The sequence below is a fragment of the Labrus bergylta genome, chromosome 20, assembly GCF_963930695.1.
Source record: "Labrus bergylta chromosome 20, fLabBer1.1, whole genome shotgun sequence".
Classification (NCBI taxonomy): Eukaryota; Metazoa; Chordata; class Actinopteri; order Labriformes; family Labridae; genus Labrus; species Labrus bergylta.
In genome coordinates, this window is record NC_089214.1 from 7,999,595 (window position 1) to 8,013,495 (window position 13,901).

Sequence of the window (13,901 nt, forward strand, 5' to 3'; positions counted from 1 at the left end):
AAAGGAGGAATAAAATATTTTTAATTGACTTTTGTACAGAAATTGTGAATGCATTTTCCCTCTGGTGCAGGCGCTCAAACTACACACGGCATCTTTACTCCCTTACAAGAAGCTCCGGCACTAATTAGAGCTCCCAGTTGTCTCCACCACTACTAAAAGACACTAAATTGTTAATACCTCTCATGACCTCTTTCTGCAATGCTACTTCCTGATCTCAGCGCTGAGATCCAGCCAATCCGCTGTCACCATGGCAGCTGTGTCGTCACTGTTGTTATGGCGACGCTAGCACTGCTGCATTTGCCAATACTCATTCAGTCTCTGTCCCCACGTGCCCCCCCCCCCCCATCTCTCTTTCCCCTCTCTCAAGCCCCGGGTGTTTATAAAGCTTATCCCTATATGGCCTGCAGTTTCAGAGAGCAGCTGTTAAGAGGCAGACGCTGTAAACAGTGAGTGTCTTTGTCAACACTGGCCCGTCAAAGCACACACAGCGGCGTAATATAAACACCATTGTTCCCGTCTGAGGTCCCGTGTGAGGCCTGGCGCTGCCGTAAGACAAAACGTGCCCGCCAGGTCAGTTTTTCAGGAACTTTGCAATAAAGAAGCCGATGGTGTCTCTGTCAGCTCTGCAGGGAAGTGGGGCTGCTGTTTCCGTCTGATCCCAGCTCAGCTCTGGACTGAACCTCTGGAGGAGGCGCAGCTGCTCAGGTGACAGGCGGGCTCCCAGCATGCCCTCTGCACCGAGGTGAGGCTCCTGAGGAAAAAAAAGATAGTGGGATTTGGTGATGTTAACTGCAGGGCACTCCATATTTCTGAGTCCATTCACGTGGCCGAGGAGTTTTATTTTTGTACCTGCGGCTGCAGAGTGAGACAGGGAAAGGTCTGGAGGGCCCAGGCTACCTGCTCCTCGTTCTCAGCTAGAGTCACCGTGCAGGTGCTGTACACAAGAACCCCGCCTCTCTTCAACAACCGCACTGCCTGCAATCACAAAAAGCAAATACAAGAAAGAACAAATATGGGCCTTGAGATATAGGACCGTGGATAAAGTCGGAAATCAGGGAGAGAGAGAGAGAGTGGGAAATGACATGTTGGAAAGGAGCCACAGGTCGGATTCGACCCTGGGCTGCCCACTTGGAGGACTGATACCGCCATGCGAGCTGCTTGGCTGCTCTGGCTCCAAAAACCAAGGAATCCTCGTTGGGTTTCATATTGAAAGGCCAATTTTTACTGCAGAAGTAATCATGTTTACAGCCTTTTACAAAAAAACTAAACGTTTTGGTCACTATATGTCATTTCTCTAAATGTGGCTGTTCGCCTGGAGGCTTAAAGACAGCCTCAGCTCTACCTCTTTGCCCGTTTCTGATCAAAAGTTAGGGGGAGATAGCCAATATGGCGACCACCCTATTTTATCTTTAAACCTCCTCTTCAGAAATTAATGGATGATGTCACTGAAACTACCTCCATGTTTTAAAAATGACTTCCCCCCCCCAAAAAAAACTACCAACAACATAGTGTTAAATCTGATTTGAAAAATATGAACATCTGTTTCAAAACTATCACCATCAAAGCATCAGAGGGTTAGAGGATACATGGAGAAAATATAAGAGAGAAAAACCACAATAAATATTCTGATGTGAAGCTGTAGGGCACAGCTGTGTAAGAGCTTTCCAATGCCGCCATCTACTGGTCACAATTAGTAGAATGAATTTCGATAAGGAGGTATGGAGCTTTTCTCTTTATGTGCTGAAACTTACAGCGTGGAATAACTTGCGCTGCAGAGGCTGGTAGGAGCAGATCTCCTTCAGGCTCCAGGTGCACGCCATGTTGGGCCTCTGTCCGAGTCCGCTACAGGGAGCATCCAGCAAAACCCGGTCAAAACTCTCAGGAGGGAATGGAGGTCCTTAATCCAAACATAGGATTTTTATACATGCAAAGTCCTGTAGTTAATCAGTGACAAATGTTTAAAAATCATGTGTTGTGGATTTACCTTCAGCGTCCTGAGCTGCGTCGCTGCTTACAGCTTTAGCGCTGTCAAAGCAATACGCTTTGATGGAACGCAAACGCAACGTTTTGGCGTTTTGATGAATTCTCTCAATCTTATTTCGGATCCTGTCCAAGGCGACGACCTCACCCTGTGTGACGTCGAAAGAGACAGAAGTACATTGCTTCAAAGAGCACAACATTTTTATATACATATATATAGAAAATAGAAAATTATCCATGAATGGGAACTTCACGGTTTCTCACTGGAACACTTTTAGACACCCCTCGGTTTGCCAGATATGAGAGCAGTTATCAGGTCAACAGGTGTTGCAGCGATGGAAGCGGGCAAGAGAAGTGGTTCAGATAGAAGTGATTGTACCCGACCTAAAAAGCCTCTGCATGTTTCTAATAAGCTCCACGAGCAGAAACGTGCCCAAACTAGGATCAATATTGGAGATGCTTTTGAAAAATGGAGAGAGGCTAGAATGCAGAAAAGTTTACAGACCGATGCAGAGCTGGATAAACACTGAAGCTTCAGTGTTCACCACATGGTGACCTGCGTGAGCATCGACTCTAGAGAGGAGGGGGCGGGGGGAGACAGCTCTCTACAATGTTTTGAACATGGACTGCAGTACCCATTTTAAACACTAGGTGTATTTCTCCTTTAGGTTCATGTGTTCAGTGATGAAGATCTTGTTGGACCAAATAGACAAAGACAGTGAGAAGATTGTGCTTCTGACTGCTTTCTAGCCTCCATGCTAACTCTATTCAGATTAGCTTACACCATCTGCTGCTGTTCATTCAGTCTGTACCTGATCTCCCATGAGAGCAGCGATGTGGCAGGTCTTCCCTCCAGGTGCAGCACACATATCCAAGATCCGTTCTCCGGGGCGAGGATTGAGCACGTGTCCCACAACTACAGAGGGAAGGTTCTGCACAACAACAAATCACTTCAGTTTTCAAAAACAACTAAAAATAAAAGTGCAAAATGTCAGAGTAAATTCCTCTGTTCTGCAGGACTTAGTGTATGCAACCCAATCCATGAATCTCATATAAAAAGATATGAAGAGTAAGCATGAGTACATTCATATATATATATATATATACCTGTAGGAATACCAGGCCGGGTAGGACGTTGTCAAAGGAAGGACTCTGGTAAAGTGGTTCCACCATCTGAACACCTATTCCTCTAAAAAAAAAAAAAAAAAAAAAACAAACAAACTGATGGAGACTGTTGAGTGGTGTAAACACAGCTGTTTCCCACACCGTCTCAAAATAAGTACCAGCTTAGTCCTAAATGTATGAAAACATAACGCACTTGGCAGGTTCGTCCGTGCAGAAGATGCTCGAGCGATCCTTTTGAGCGACTCCGTTTCCCACAAACACTTTCTTTCCCTGAAAGCTGGTGGCTCCTCGGGTGCACTTTCCCTCCACGTCAGAGTAGACGGACACCGCATCTCCAGCCTTCATGTCTGACAAACAAACAATCACACGTCAGGTACCTCCAGAGATTATGCCCGTGAGCTAGCCAACTGGCGATCTATTTAAGCTGCAAGATCTCCGGCCAAACACAAACTATGTTGAGCTGTGATGAATCTTTGAAACTAATACAAACGTGAGTTGTCGGACTGAAATGAGCCTTACACTTTGGGCTGGCGAGGATCCCCGGCGCGAAAACATGCGCGCCTCTCAGCACAGCACTGCCACACTGAGCACCAACCACCAGCTCCGAGCTGAGCTTCTCCACAGGTCTGGGAATAAACGAGAGATGAATCAAACTCAGAGGACATCCTCAGGGCTAAAGCATGGTTTGGCAATAGTGGACGATTTTTGCAACCTTTTTAAGCTTTTCCTTTATTTTCTAGTTTGTCAGCATGTGCTTTAGGTTGTATTTATGTTAACTTGAACATTTTTAATGCAAGAATAAAAACATGTATCTCTCAAAGCACCAACAAAAGAGAAAAGAGCCAGAGATAATAAAAAAAGTGTTAATACTGATTTGTTTTTCAGTTGTTTAGCTCTTTGGGGTAAAAACTCAGCAGGTACTTGTGAATGAAAACGTGAATGTCTGTGTTTGTTCTGACATCATCCCTTGAAGTCGCATACACGTTCGCCCAGTGGTTGAACTGATATAAGTGTGTACTCCAAGGTAGTGTTGTAGAACTCAAAATCGGTCTCGGTCTCAAGACTGGACTCGAGACCACTTTCTAGGTGTCGGCCTCGTCTCGGAATTGAAAACATTTTTTACTCTGTCTTGTCTCATTCTCCAGATTTTCTAAATCAAGTCTCTTTCTATAAGAAGAAATAACTTCAGTTCGTTAATTATGATTTTTATCCCCCGGATACTGTTACGGCCTAGGTGAGTGACACGCCCCCCGCACACAAGATGATGATTTGTTTCAGTGATATATATGGTCTTGGTCTTGTCTCGGTCTCGGAGCCCTCTGGTCTCGGGTTTGTCTTGGTCTGGTTTAGTGTGGTTTTGACTACAACACTAAACTCAGAGGAGCAGATTGAGATTCGACTGACACGGCTCCAGCATTCCTCACATACCTCGGGCCATCGACAGGAAGGAGCAGCACATCTGGAATACACGGATGAATCTGAACAGAGACCTCCTCTGCTGACGAGCTGCACATCTGCTGCTCCAACAACAACATCGCACTGAGGGATTAGGACCCGTCCCACCATAGACACCACTATCAACAAAACCTCAAACACACGAGGAGAAAATTCACCTTTCTCAGCTCTTCTTCCAGCTTGTGTCTGATCTCGTCCAGGGGAGCGACATGAGTGCTGACCCGAACGCACGTATATGAAGGAGGGTGAGACAGGCAGGTGAGCAGCCTTTGGAAACGACTCTCTGCCTCCTGATGGCCAACTGAAGACAAAACCTGAACGCAACAGAAACAAAAAGACGAAAGAAAAAGACGACCATGAGACATGCAGAGAGTATGAGACTGAAGCTCATGAGCTGTCACTTCATCGGGTGTATTTATGTGTTACGATTGCTCAAAAAGAACCTCATATAATTAACTCCAGTACCTCCTTGTTTAAGAAGACATTCTTGAGATAATCGGTCACTTCAGGCTTCAGAGAAATTCTCGGAAAAATTGACATTTCTTCAGTCTGTGCAAAGAAAGATTAAAAGTCAAAAACAGAACATCAAGTAAATCCTGATTGATGAACAGACGTCAAATGGACCAGTTTCCACGTAGTCATGATTCATTAAAGGCTCGTCAGTAAATGTTATAGTTATGTCATTGTGTGATCGTCATTGTAAGAGTCTTGTGTTCATCGTCTTGTTGAGTTTTATGTGTTTGTCTGTACTTTTTGCAGATTCATTTTTACTTAGAAATGTCACAACACTTTGCACTGATGCATCCCAGAAGAAAAGAAAACAGTAAATGCATTCACAGTCATAGTGCAAGGAAATACATACTGCAAACTGCATACTGATGCATTTAGTGTTGAAATAGTTTGTGGATCAAAAATAAAGAGAAAAAGCAGTTTGACACAAAAAATAAAGATGAACAACACCTGTGCAAGAAAGACAGAATAATGCTCATATGCAGGCTCGTGATGCAGGTGTGCATGCTGTTTTACAAAGCAAGATCAAATTAGTAGTTTATTTAAAATTGCTTATTGATATCCTAATGTTGTATACAGTTCATTATTCTGTCTGGTGTTAACGAGGTTTTGTTTGAATGGTCTCAGTGATTCCTGTTCAACACCGCTGTCTCTTACATTCATAACTAACCAGCTGTCACTGCTGAGTTTAAGCATTACAGTGATTTATAGCATTTTTTATTTATTTTGTGGGATACTCACGTTCAGTGCCTGTGCATGCCGGGGCTCCAACTTCCGCATACGTCACACGTTTGTCACGTGACAACTTCCTGAACGCAAGCCTGTTGACCATATATGGAAGAGCTCTCTTGGTAAACACAAGACAACTTTTTTTCTTTTTCCAACACTTTTAGCGACGTTACGTTTCTAAATAATTAGAGTCAGAGAATTTATTTGTAAAATGTATATATAATATTTAACATGTATATATAATATTTAACAGTTATAGTTGAAATTGTCTTAAATGTATATTCAGAAAAAATAAACATGACAAAGTTCGCAAATATTTCTCTAAATGTGATTAAAAAGCGACTTTTAAAAATTCACACCAATTTCTAGGGATGTTTTAGGGTTAAATGTTGCTGTTATTTGTAGTGTTCGCAACTTTACAATCGTACTGTCCAGTTTAAAGTTTTTTTAAGTTCGTTAAAAAACAAAATGTTCCGTGTTTTCAACGGAAAAAAAACTACATAGTAAACATAAATTGCCAAATAAAAATTCCTTGTAAGTTATTTCCAAATTAAAATCTGTATAAGTACTTTAGACATGGTCAGAAGCACACAACATGTAAACGCTGTATAACTTATAACCACCTATCTATTTTTTGTACCTTCTTCATTTTTCTTTTATTTATTTAAATTGTACTGTGTTCACTTTTTGTCTGCAATCTTTGCTCTTTGCTGCTGTAACAATGTAAATTTCCCCACTGTGGGATAAATAAAGGATTCTCTTATCTTACGTGTGATTGTTTACTCCGTGTTAGATTTACGCCTGTTGCCTTTTCACAAGCCTCCACCAACGTTCACATGACGTCACCACGCAACCGGAAGATAACTGGATAGCTGGGGTTGCTGTTTTCTTCAGTACACCACAACCAGCCGCAGCTAACGGGCACAAACAAGAAGAAGCTGCACGACGAGCGGCAGCAACACATCGCTGCACTTCTTCTTCACCTTGTGTTTGTGCTGTTTTTTTTTCTTTCTGGAGGTGACATCGACGGAGCCCGACGTCTACGCTTGTTGTGAGATTTGTTTTTAATCACATTCAACCGGGGCGCATGGAGTCGGCGTTGAAAAGGTCGGTGAGGTGTTTCGCGGACGAGAGATCATCCAGCTAACGTTAGCTAGCCGCGGCCAGTCACGGATTGAACGGTGTGTGTGTGTGTGGACTTCGGGAGTGGAAGCTCGGAGGTGCTGCCCACTCTACCAACGACGGAGACGCGGACGGTCATTGTTTAGTAACATAAACAATGGGGCTCATTTTCGCCAAACTGTGGAGCTTCTTCTGTAACCAAGGTAACGACCTCCCGCGGATCATGTGAACAGTTAGCCCGTTAGCACAAAGTGAGCAGCCCGCACCAGCTGAACTCTTTGTTTGACTTTGCAAAAAACAACGATATTAAACTACACCCCCGTGTCTTTTACTCATCAACCACTCTAGTTAATCTGTTTATCAGTTAGTCAGCCAGCAGCATTACCTCAAGTCTCAGTAAGCCTGCAGGACACATAACATTACATAACTATCAGGCATGCAGCGATTGTTAAATACTTTGCCCATTGCAGATACAGATGTTTTTCTCCCGAAATGTGTACGTTTGTACTCATGTTTGAGCATGAAAACACTCAGTGTGTGTGTGTGTGTCTTCATGCATTGCAGATGTTGACGGTTTCTATATTAAACTGTTTTTCAGTGTAAACATTCATTCACTTTCAAGAGGTCACAAGTAAAGCACTCTGTTGAATTGTTTGCAACCCGAGTAGAATCTAAATACCAGCAGCAGTCTCCACAGTGTCCTGATAATCTCACCTGGAGCATCGCTTGTCGGAGCAGAATCCCTCACACTGCCATTTGTGTCGTCTGGACTTCACAGTTTATCTTTCTTTTACTGCTTTTTAATCTCTTCGAAGACATGTAGCTACAAGTAATGAAGCCTTCACGCACCGAGTTTTAATGTACTCTCTTGAGCACTTTGTCTGTGGGAACAAAGGAATCTTTCTTGAAGCCTGTGTGAACTCACACTTTTCTGTAAATATCCAGTTTAGATCATCACTTAAAGCTAACACATTGCAATAAAGCACTTATCGCTATAGTGTAAGGTCTTATTTCTTATATAAAAGGTGATTTCCATTGCGTCGTATACCTCTCGTAAAACCCTCCTCCTCATTTGCGGTTTTAAATTCAAACTTGGTGATCTGTTAGTTTTAGCCAGCGTCCTCACAGGGCAGCTTCTCTTTCAGGAAGTAATAGACACCCAGTGTCCTCCAAAAAAAACCCCGGTATAGTGCATCGAGACTGTCAGATCTCCGAGCCCTTTCTGACCAGACTTCCTTCCTCCTTTGCAGCCAGAGGCCTCAGGAGGGGTGGAAAAGTCAAACCACTAGAGTGGGATGTTTTGGCACATCCGTGTCAACTCAGAGTCTGCATTTAGTCCTAACCGTCGCCTGGCTGTCAGGCGTCGAAGCCTTTAGTGTTGCAAACTGTGCTGACTCGTAGTTGTGAATGAAAAGGACGGGGATCAAATCTGAGCACCTGTAAAATGGGCGGCATCGAATGAAAGGAATGCTTCCTATAGGCTGAATCATACTTTATGACACTCGTGGCCACTCACTGTTTTAACAGCTAGTGTTTGAGTTTTAACGTGTCCCAAGACATACTGTACGTGGTGGTTGGCCGTCGGCTGTAGTCTTTGTGGTGTCATCACTTTTTGGCCACGACGTGAGGCGACGCCACGGCGTGAGGCGACGCCACAGGCGGCCTTTATCGTCACTAGTTCTTTGCCGTGTGCTTGGTGTGTCAGGGTCTTTTCTGCACGTCTTGTGACTCACCGTTTATGTTCTGTAATCAATCAGTGTTTTGTTTTGTTTTTTCCAGAGCACAAGGTGATCATTGTTGGACTTGATAATGCAGGGAAAACCACAATCCTCTACCAGTTGTAAGTTTTATTGTCATATTTACAGTAAAGCCTTTTTTTAAGCTTCATGTTGTTTTAAAAAACTGACTTTGTGGTTCTGTGTTTTTTTCCCCCTTAAAGTCTAATGAATGAGGTGGTCCACACGTCACCCACCATTGGCAGCAATGTAGAAGAAATAGTGGTGAAGAACACCCACTTTCTGATGTGGGACATCGGAGGGCAGGAGTCCCTCAGGTCCTCCTGGAACACCTATTACTCCAACACAGAGGTGAGAAATACAAGCAACACTTTTTTTGTCTTATCATCGGAGGGGAACAGAAGTCGTGTCCAGCAGCCAGCGGGTTCTCTTCTCGAGCAGCTGGTGTGTTTGTTCAGAGAGCACAGACGGCAGCAGGGGCGTCCCGAGCCAGAGGTCAGCCTTTTCACAAAGGGGCCCGTCTGAAAAGCAAAGCGGGGGTCAGCCTCTGCTGTGTTTGTGGGGAGGAGAGGGGGAGAGTCGAGGCAGATGTGAGGGGGAGGCTAAAGACAGTGCACTAAAGAAAAAAACATCTGCCAGACAATCTAGATATTTCACTCATGGACATAGTACATCTCGATTATTTGGATTCAACGCAACATATAGAATATAGTTGATACTCCTGTTTTTAGCTGTCTGAATTCATTCACATTTCTTTGTCAGATTGTTGGATATTTATAAAAAAATAAAATTAAAAAAAAGACAGCTCAGACTGAGGTGGTTATTTTGTTCTTCTCATGGAGATCCAACAATCAGTCGGTGAGCAGAAAAATGAATCTGCTGGTCGTACAAAAGCAGCTGCGAAAGGTTAAAGAGCAGACTCACTCTGAGCAGCACACACTGAGGTGCATTACCTGCTCTGTTCAAATATCAACTCAGTCAGATATTGTCCAGACTGCGTTCTGGGGAGTTGGCAGTCTAAAGTCTGTTTAATCTCTATTTCAACGTACGCAGACATATTCTTTCTAACCCTGCAGCTCATCCCGGTAGTGTCTTGATACGTACAGGAGTGCTGTGCAGGTGTGGGGCAGCTTTAGTTTTTTCCTTAAACTGGATATCACATGACCAGCTTCTTTTGAGTCATCATTTTCTAAACACACAATTCATGCAACATTTAACAAAGGGCTTCAGATTGGAGTTACGTGAAGCCCTACAGTTGTCATAGTAACCATCTTGTAACCCCACAGTTACTATAGTAACTCCCCTCTCATTGAAGTATAGATTCTGTGTTCGGGGGTCACAGTCATGTTGGATAACGTGTGCTGCAGGTTTTTTTTCTCCCCGGGTCGTTAGGCTCACACATCTCTCCAAAATTAACGTTCCTTTGGTCCTTTGTCATGCGGGGTCACTCTCCCTCGTTCACAGAGGAGTTATTAGCATAGAGGTCTCCAGCGCTCATTGTGAGGAGGACCTCCGCCCGGAAATGCCAGCCCCCCCCCCCCCCCCCCCCCCCCGCTGGGCTGCGTTTCATTGCTGTAAATGCCTTTTGAAAAGCGGGTCACTCAGTGAGTGTGATTTTTGCCTCCTCTGCTACAGTTCATCATTCTGGTGGTGGACAGCACCGACAGAGAGCGGCTCGTCGTCTCTAAAGAGGAGCTCTACAGGATGCTGGCTCATGAGGTAAAACACAGATTTGTATAGAGGACGGACTCTGTTATTTTAACCCAAGTCTGCCCTCTGCACCATGTTTCATTGTTCGGGGCTCGTGCATCAAAAGGGGGGGACGGCAGCGAGGTTATGGCTTCATTGTTTCTGTGTGTTTCCCCTCTCAGGACCTGCGGAAAGCAGCTGTGTTGATATTCGCCAATAAGCAGGATATGAAGGACTGTATGTCTGCAGCCGAGATCTCCAAATACCTCACCCTGAGCTCCATCAAAGACCACCCCTGGCACATCCAGTCCTGCTGTGCACTTACAGGAGAGGGGTGAGTGACACCTGGAGATGATTTCTAAAACGGTTTACAGAGTGACATGCTCAGCTGGAGTTTGATCAATCAACAATTCAATCTTCATTTAATGATCTTGTGATCCCGAACAGTGTGTACATGTTTATAAATGACCTCTATAGGAGTCTGATTAAGAGATACAAACAAAGATAGCAAATCTGGAAAAGCTTTGATAGTTTGATAAATATCATCACCACATTAAGCTGTGAACAAACTGGACGTCTAAGCTGCATCTGTCTTCTTTGTCTGTAGCTGTAGCACACCACCAGATGGCGCTGTTTGCCCTGAGTAGCCTCAGATTTTTTTCCTGGTACAAACAGAAACACAGCCTCATTAACCTTCATCAGGACATCACTTGTGTGCTTTTAAGCTTTTCCTGTAGCCGTGGATGTGTCTGCCATGTTTTTCTACATCATCACAACAATATAATTCATTAAAACACACTTCAGCAGTGCATCTGAACTTCGTTCATTTTCTCATCCTTGTTCTTACAGTTTGTGCCAAGGCCTGGAGTGGATGACCTCGAGGGCCGGACTCAGATAGCCCCTCCCTCAGCCGTGAACGGCCTGACTACCTGCACCACCCACCGGGTGGCACTAAAGCATCTCCTTTACAGGTTCATGTTCTTTTTTTATTTTTTTAATGATGAATTTAAATGGACTTGGACCCCTGCAGACAACACAGGAAGGGGGCTCATTGTTCCTGTGGTGCTGCGATTTCCTCTCCAGAACGAGTGAACTGACCTGGTTGTGGAGTGAGAAGTTGTTTTTAAAGTAAAGGAGGAGGATACATGTCCAAGTGGACACCACTTATTTACACTATGTACATATCATGTTACACCATATCATATCACGAGATTGCCATAAACACCATGTTGGTGCCCAGCTTTGAGAAGTACTGTGCAGCTCTAATACCATTGTTGTTTCTCTGTAAATGTGTGTTCAGGTACAAACCCACAGGGCAAAGGGATTACAAGCAGTATTGTCAAAGCAGTTTGCGGGGAAAGGTAGCACTACATAGTGTTTTTTTTTTTTTGTTATATAAACAAAGTTCTCATGTTTGTTTTGGTTTGGTTTTTTTGGTAGCGCAGCCATCGATTTCTGTTACACATGATCTCAGTTTCATAAGCTACATTGTTGTTCTCACATTTGAAGGGTTTCACAAATGAACCTTGAGCCTGGACCAGTGTGTAATCGAGCCAAGCGGTGCAGAATGCAAGTGTTGGCATGGTAACCGACTAAACTCAAGACAAACCCACTGGAGCCCTAAGCGGACCTGCATTCATACATTTGATTTACCGTAAAATCGGGAATATAAGTCGCTCGATATATAAGACACAGTCTGATTTTAGAGTGAGAAAAATTGTCTAAAGTTTCTTCCTGCGTGACGATTTCTATTTTCTAAGTCTGTTTCTTTGCAGCTCTGAAGCTCTTGAAATCAGTCAGGTTTTCCCTCTGTAGAGTCTCCACTCCTACTAGCTACAGTACGGTAGTTGAGCTCTCAGCTCCCGGTGAAAGTTACAGACCCACAGCCCCGCGAGTCGTACTGCTCACGTCCGCTGGTCACTCGTTAACTTTCATGAAGGACTCTCTCAGTTTTATTTAAAAATCAATATACCACCAAAAGTGCGTCTTCAACCAGATTTTACGATACTCTGATTCCCCGGTTGTTTCCTTGAGATCTCGGCTCATAACATTCCGTCAGAGTTGTAGAGGCAAAAAAATCAAACGTATAAAATAAGGTTAACTTACCTCGTTGGTGTGGGCAGTGACAGCGTGGCATGCTGTAGTCTCGCCTTTCACAGAGACCGTCTTACTCTTATTGTTTATAGCAAGAAAAGAAGATTTGTTATCCCAACAAAATGACAATGAATCGGTTTTTAAGCAAAACTAAGATTTTTACCCCGAGATAATAACGCAAATAATTCCAGATCTCAGCGGAACGAAGTGAAAACTTACTTATGACGGGAACATTAATGTATACATGCATGTCTGCTTCGGGCTTCCATACATCCAGCTCTTCTCTAATTCAAAGTATTAAACAGCTGAAAACAATTTCTGATACAGGTAAAATGCTCAGTTTTAATAACAGTATTTTAAATTAAAACACTGCTTTTATTTAGTTTTATTGGCTTTTATGTAAAGCAGGGATCATGGCGGGTTAGCATCTGGATCGATTTTGTATTCACGATGATCATTGATTCTCTCTGTGTGTGTGAGAGAGAGAGAGCTCATGTTTGGTGAATTCTTTTGTCCTGGACCATTTTACAAAAGGGATCTGAACAGGTGCCACACGTGTACAGGAAGGTGTGACTTGACGACCATCAGAACTCGATTTTTCCGTAGCATTAAGATGATCTGAACATTTCCGCCATCCCGCAGCTCGAATACTTGACCCTCCTCCGCCTTATTACCCGTGCTGTCCCGAGTGTCTGGACGATGGCGTTGACAGTGTGCCCCTTGTTTTGACCCGCTATAAGAATCCCTTGTTAACAGATCTATGCACGTGTCACTTTGAAACCATGTTTACCATTTTCAAGCTCGAATCAGTGGCCAAAAAATAAATAAAGGAGGCAGTGCATGAGTTTCATCGGCTTAAAAATGGCGTCCCATCGTGGTCAGGGAGTGTGCCTCTGGGTCTCTTGAATAAGGTGGGGTAAAGTATTTTTACACTTACAGGGTTCTGCCCCGGACCCTGCAGCGTTAAGGTTTACAGCTTTTTCCTTGATCTGACAGAGCAAGGGAAGTAGAACATGTACTCTCTGTGGGGTGGTTATCAGTCAGGGTCATGGACTGTATTTCACTTGTTTTAAATAAAAGTTGGTTTTCAATTTTGAGCAGGAGTTTCATCTTTTTTTTTGTAATACAAATTTGCTCACAAGCACAGTGTTTATTTCCTTCAGTGAGTTATATCTAGATATCGACAGAACTTTAAAGGGAATGTTGTATTTTACTAAAAACTGCATTAGAGTTGGGGAAGATCCGGTCTGACATCGGTTAGCGGGTCTGATATTGGCACAATTTATGTATCCGATATCGGACTGACGGGGCAGATCCACAGACCATCGGGCACCTTAAACATTCTCAGCTCGCACAGTTTCGCTTTCCAAGATGCTCGGACTGAACTGTTGCAAGTGCCCTCAAATCGTCTCCATGACGACGTTCAGCCGAGATGGAACAGCTTGTCTGATCAAAAGTACA

At 43.7% G+C, this 13,901-nt stretch overlaps 2 protein-coding genes across 3 annotated transcripts in view; one reads left to right on the forward strand and one right to left on the reverse strand.

Annotated features, from left to right (window-relative positions):
• nsun6 (NOP2/Sun RNA methyltransferase 6) overlaps nt 1-13,901 on the reverse strand; it is a 27,890-nt gene continuing 13,989 nt past the window's right edge. Inside the window, exons 1-12 of one of the 2 annotated variants that reach the window (XM_020647567.3) lie at nt 5,812-6,039; nt 5,026-5,109; nt 4,719-4,874; nt 4,534-4,622; nt 3,625-3,731; nt 3,299-3,452; nt 3,088-3,169; nt 2,793-2,912; nt 1,985-2,129; nt 1,752-1,897; nt 850-975; nt 1-751 (exon numbers count right to left, since the gene is read on the reverse strand). In XM_020647567.3, coding sequence (XP_020503223.2) covers nt 572-751; nt 850-975; nt 1,752-1,897; nt 1,985-2,129; nt 2,793-2,912; nt 3,088-3,169; nt 3,299-3,452; nt 3,625-3,731; nt 4,534-4,622; nt 4,719-4,874; nt 5,026-5,109; nt 5,812-5,850 — 1,428 coding nt within the window. In that variant the 5' untranslated portion in view covers nt 5,851-6,039 and the 3' untranslated portion in view covers nt 1-571. Of the gene's footprint in view, nt 752-849; nt 976-1,751; nt 1,898-1,984; nt 2,130-2,792; nt 2,913-3,087; nt 3,170-3,298; nt 3,453-3,624; nt 3,732-4,533; nt 4,623-4,718; nt 4,875-5,025; nt 5,110-5,811; nt 6,040-13,901 lie in introns of those variants that run through there. The other variant, XM_065948753.1, reaches the window with a different exon arrangement.
• Nucleotides 6,679-13,537, forward strand: arl8 (ADP-ribosylation factor-like 8). Its single transcript, XM_020647531.3, has 6 exons — nt 6,679-7,124; nt 8,701-8,761; nt 8,861-9,008; nt 10,293-10,376; nt 10,529-10,680; nt 11,196-13,537. Exons 1-6 carry the CDS (start codon nt 7,079-7,081, stop codon nt 11,242-11,244), a joined length of 540 nt encoding a protein of 179 aa, XP_020503187.1. The 5' UTR covers nt 6,679-7,078; the 3' UTR covers nt 11,245-13,537.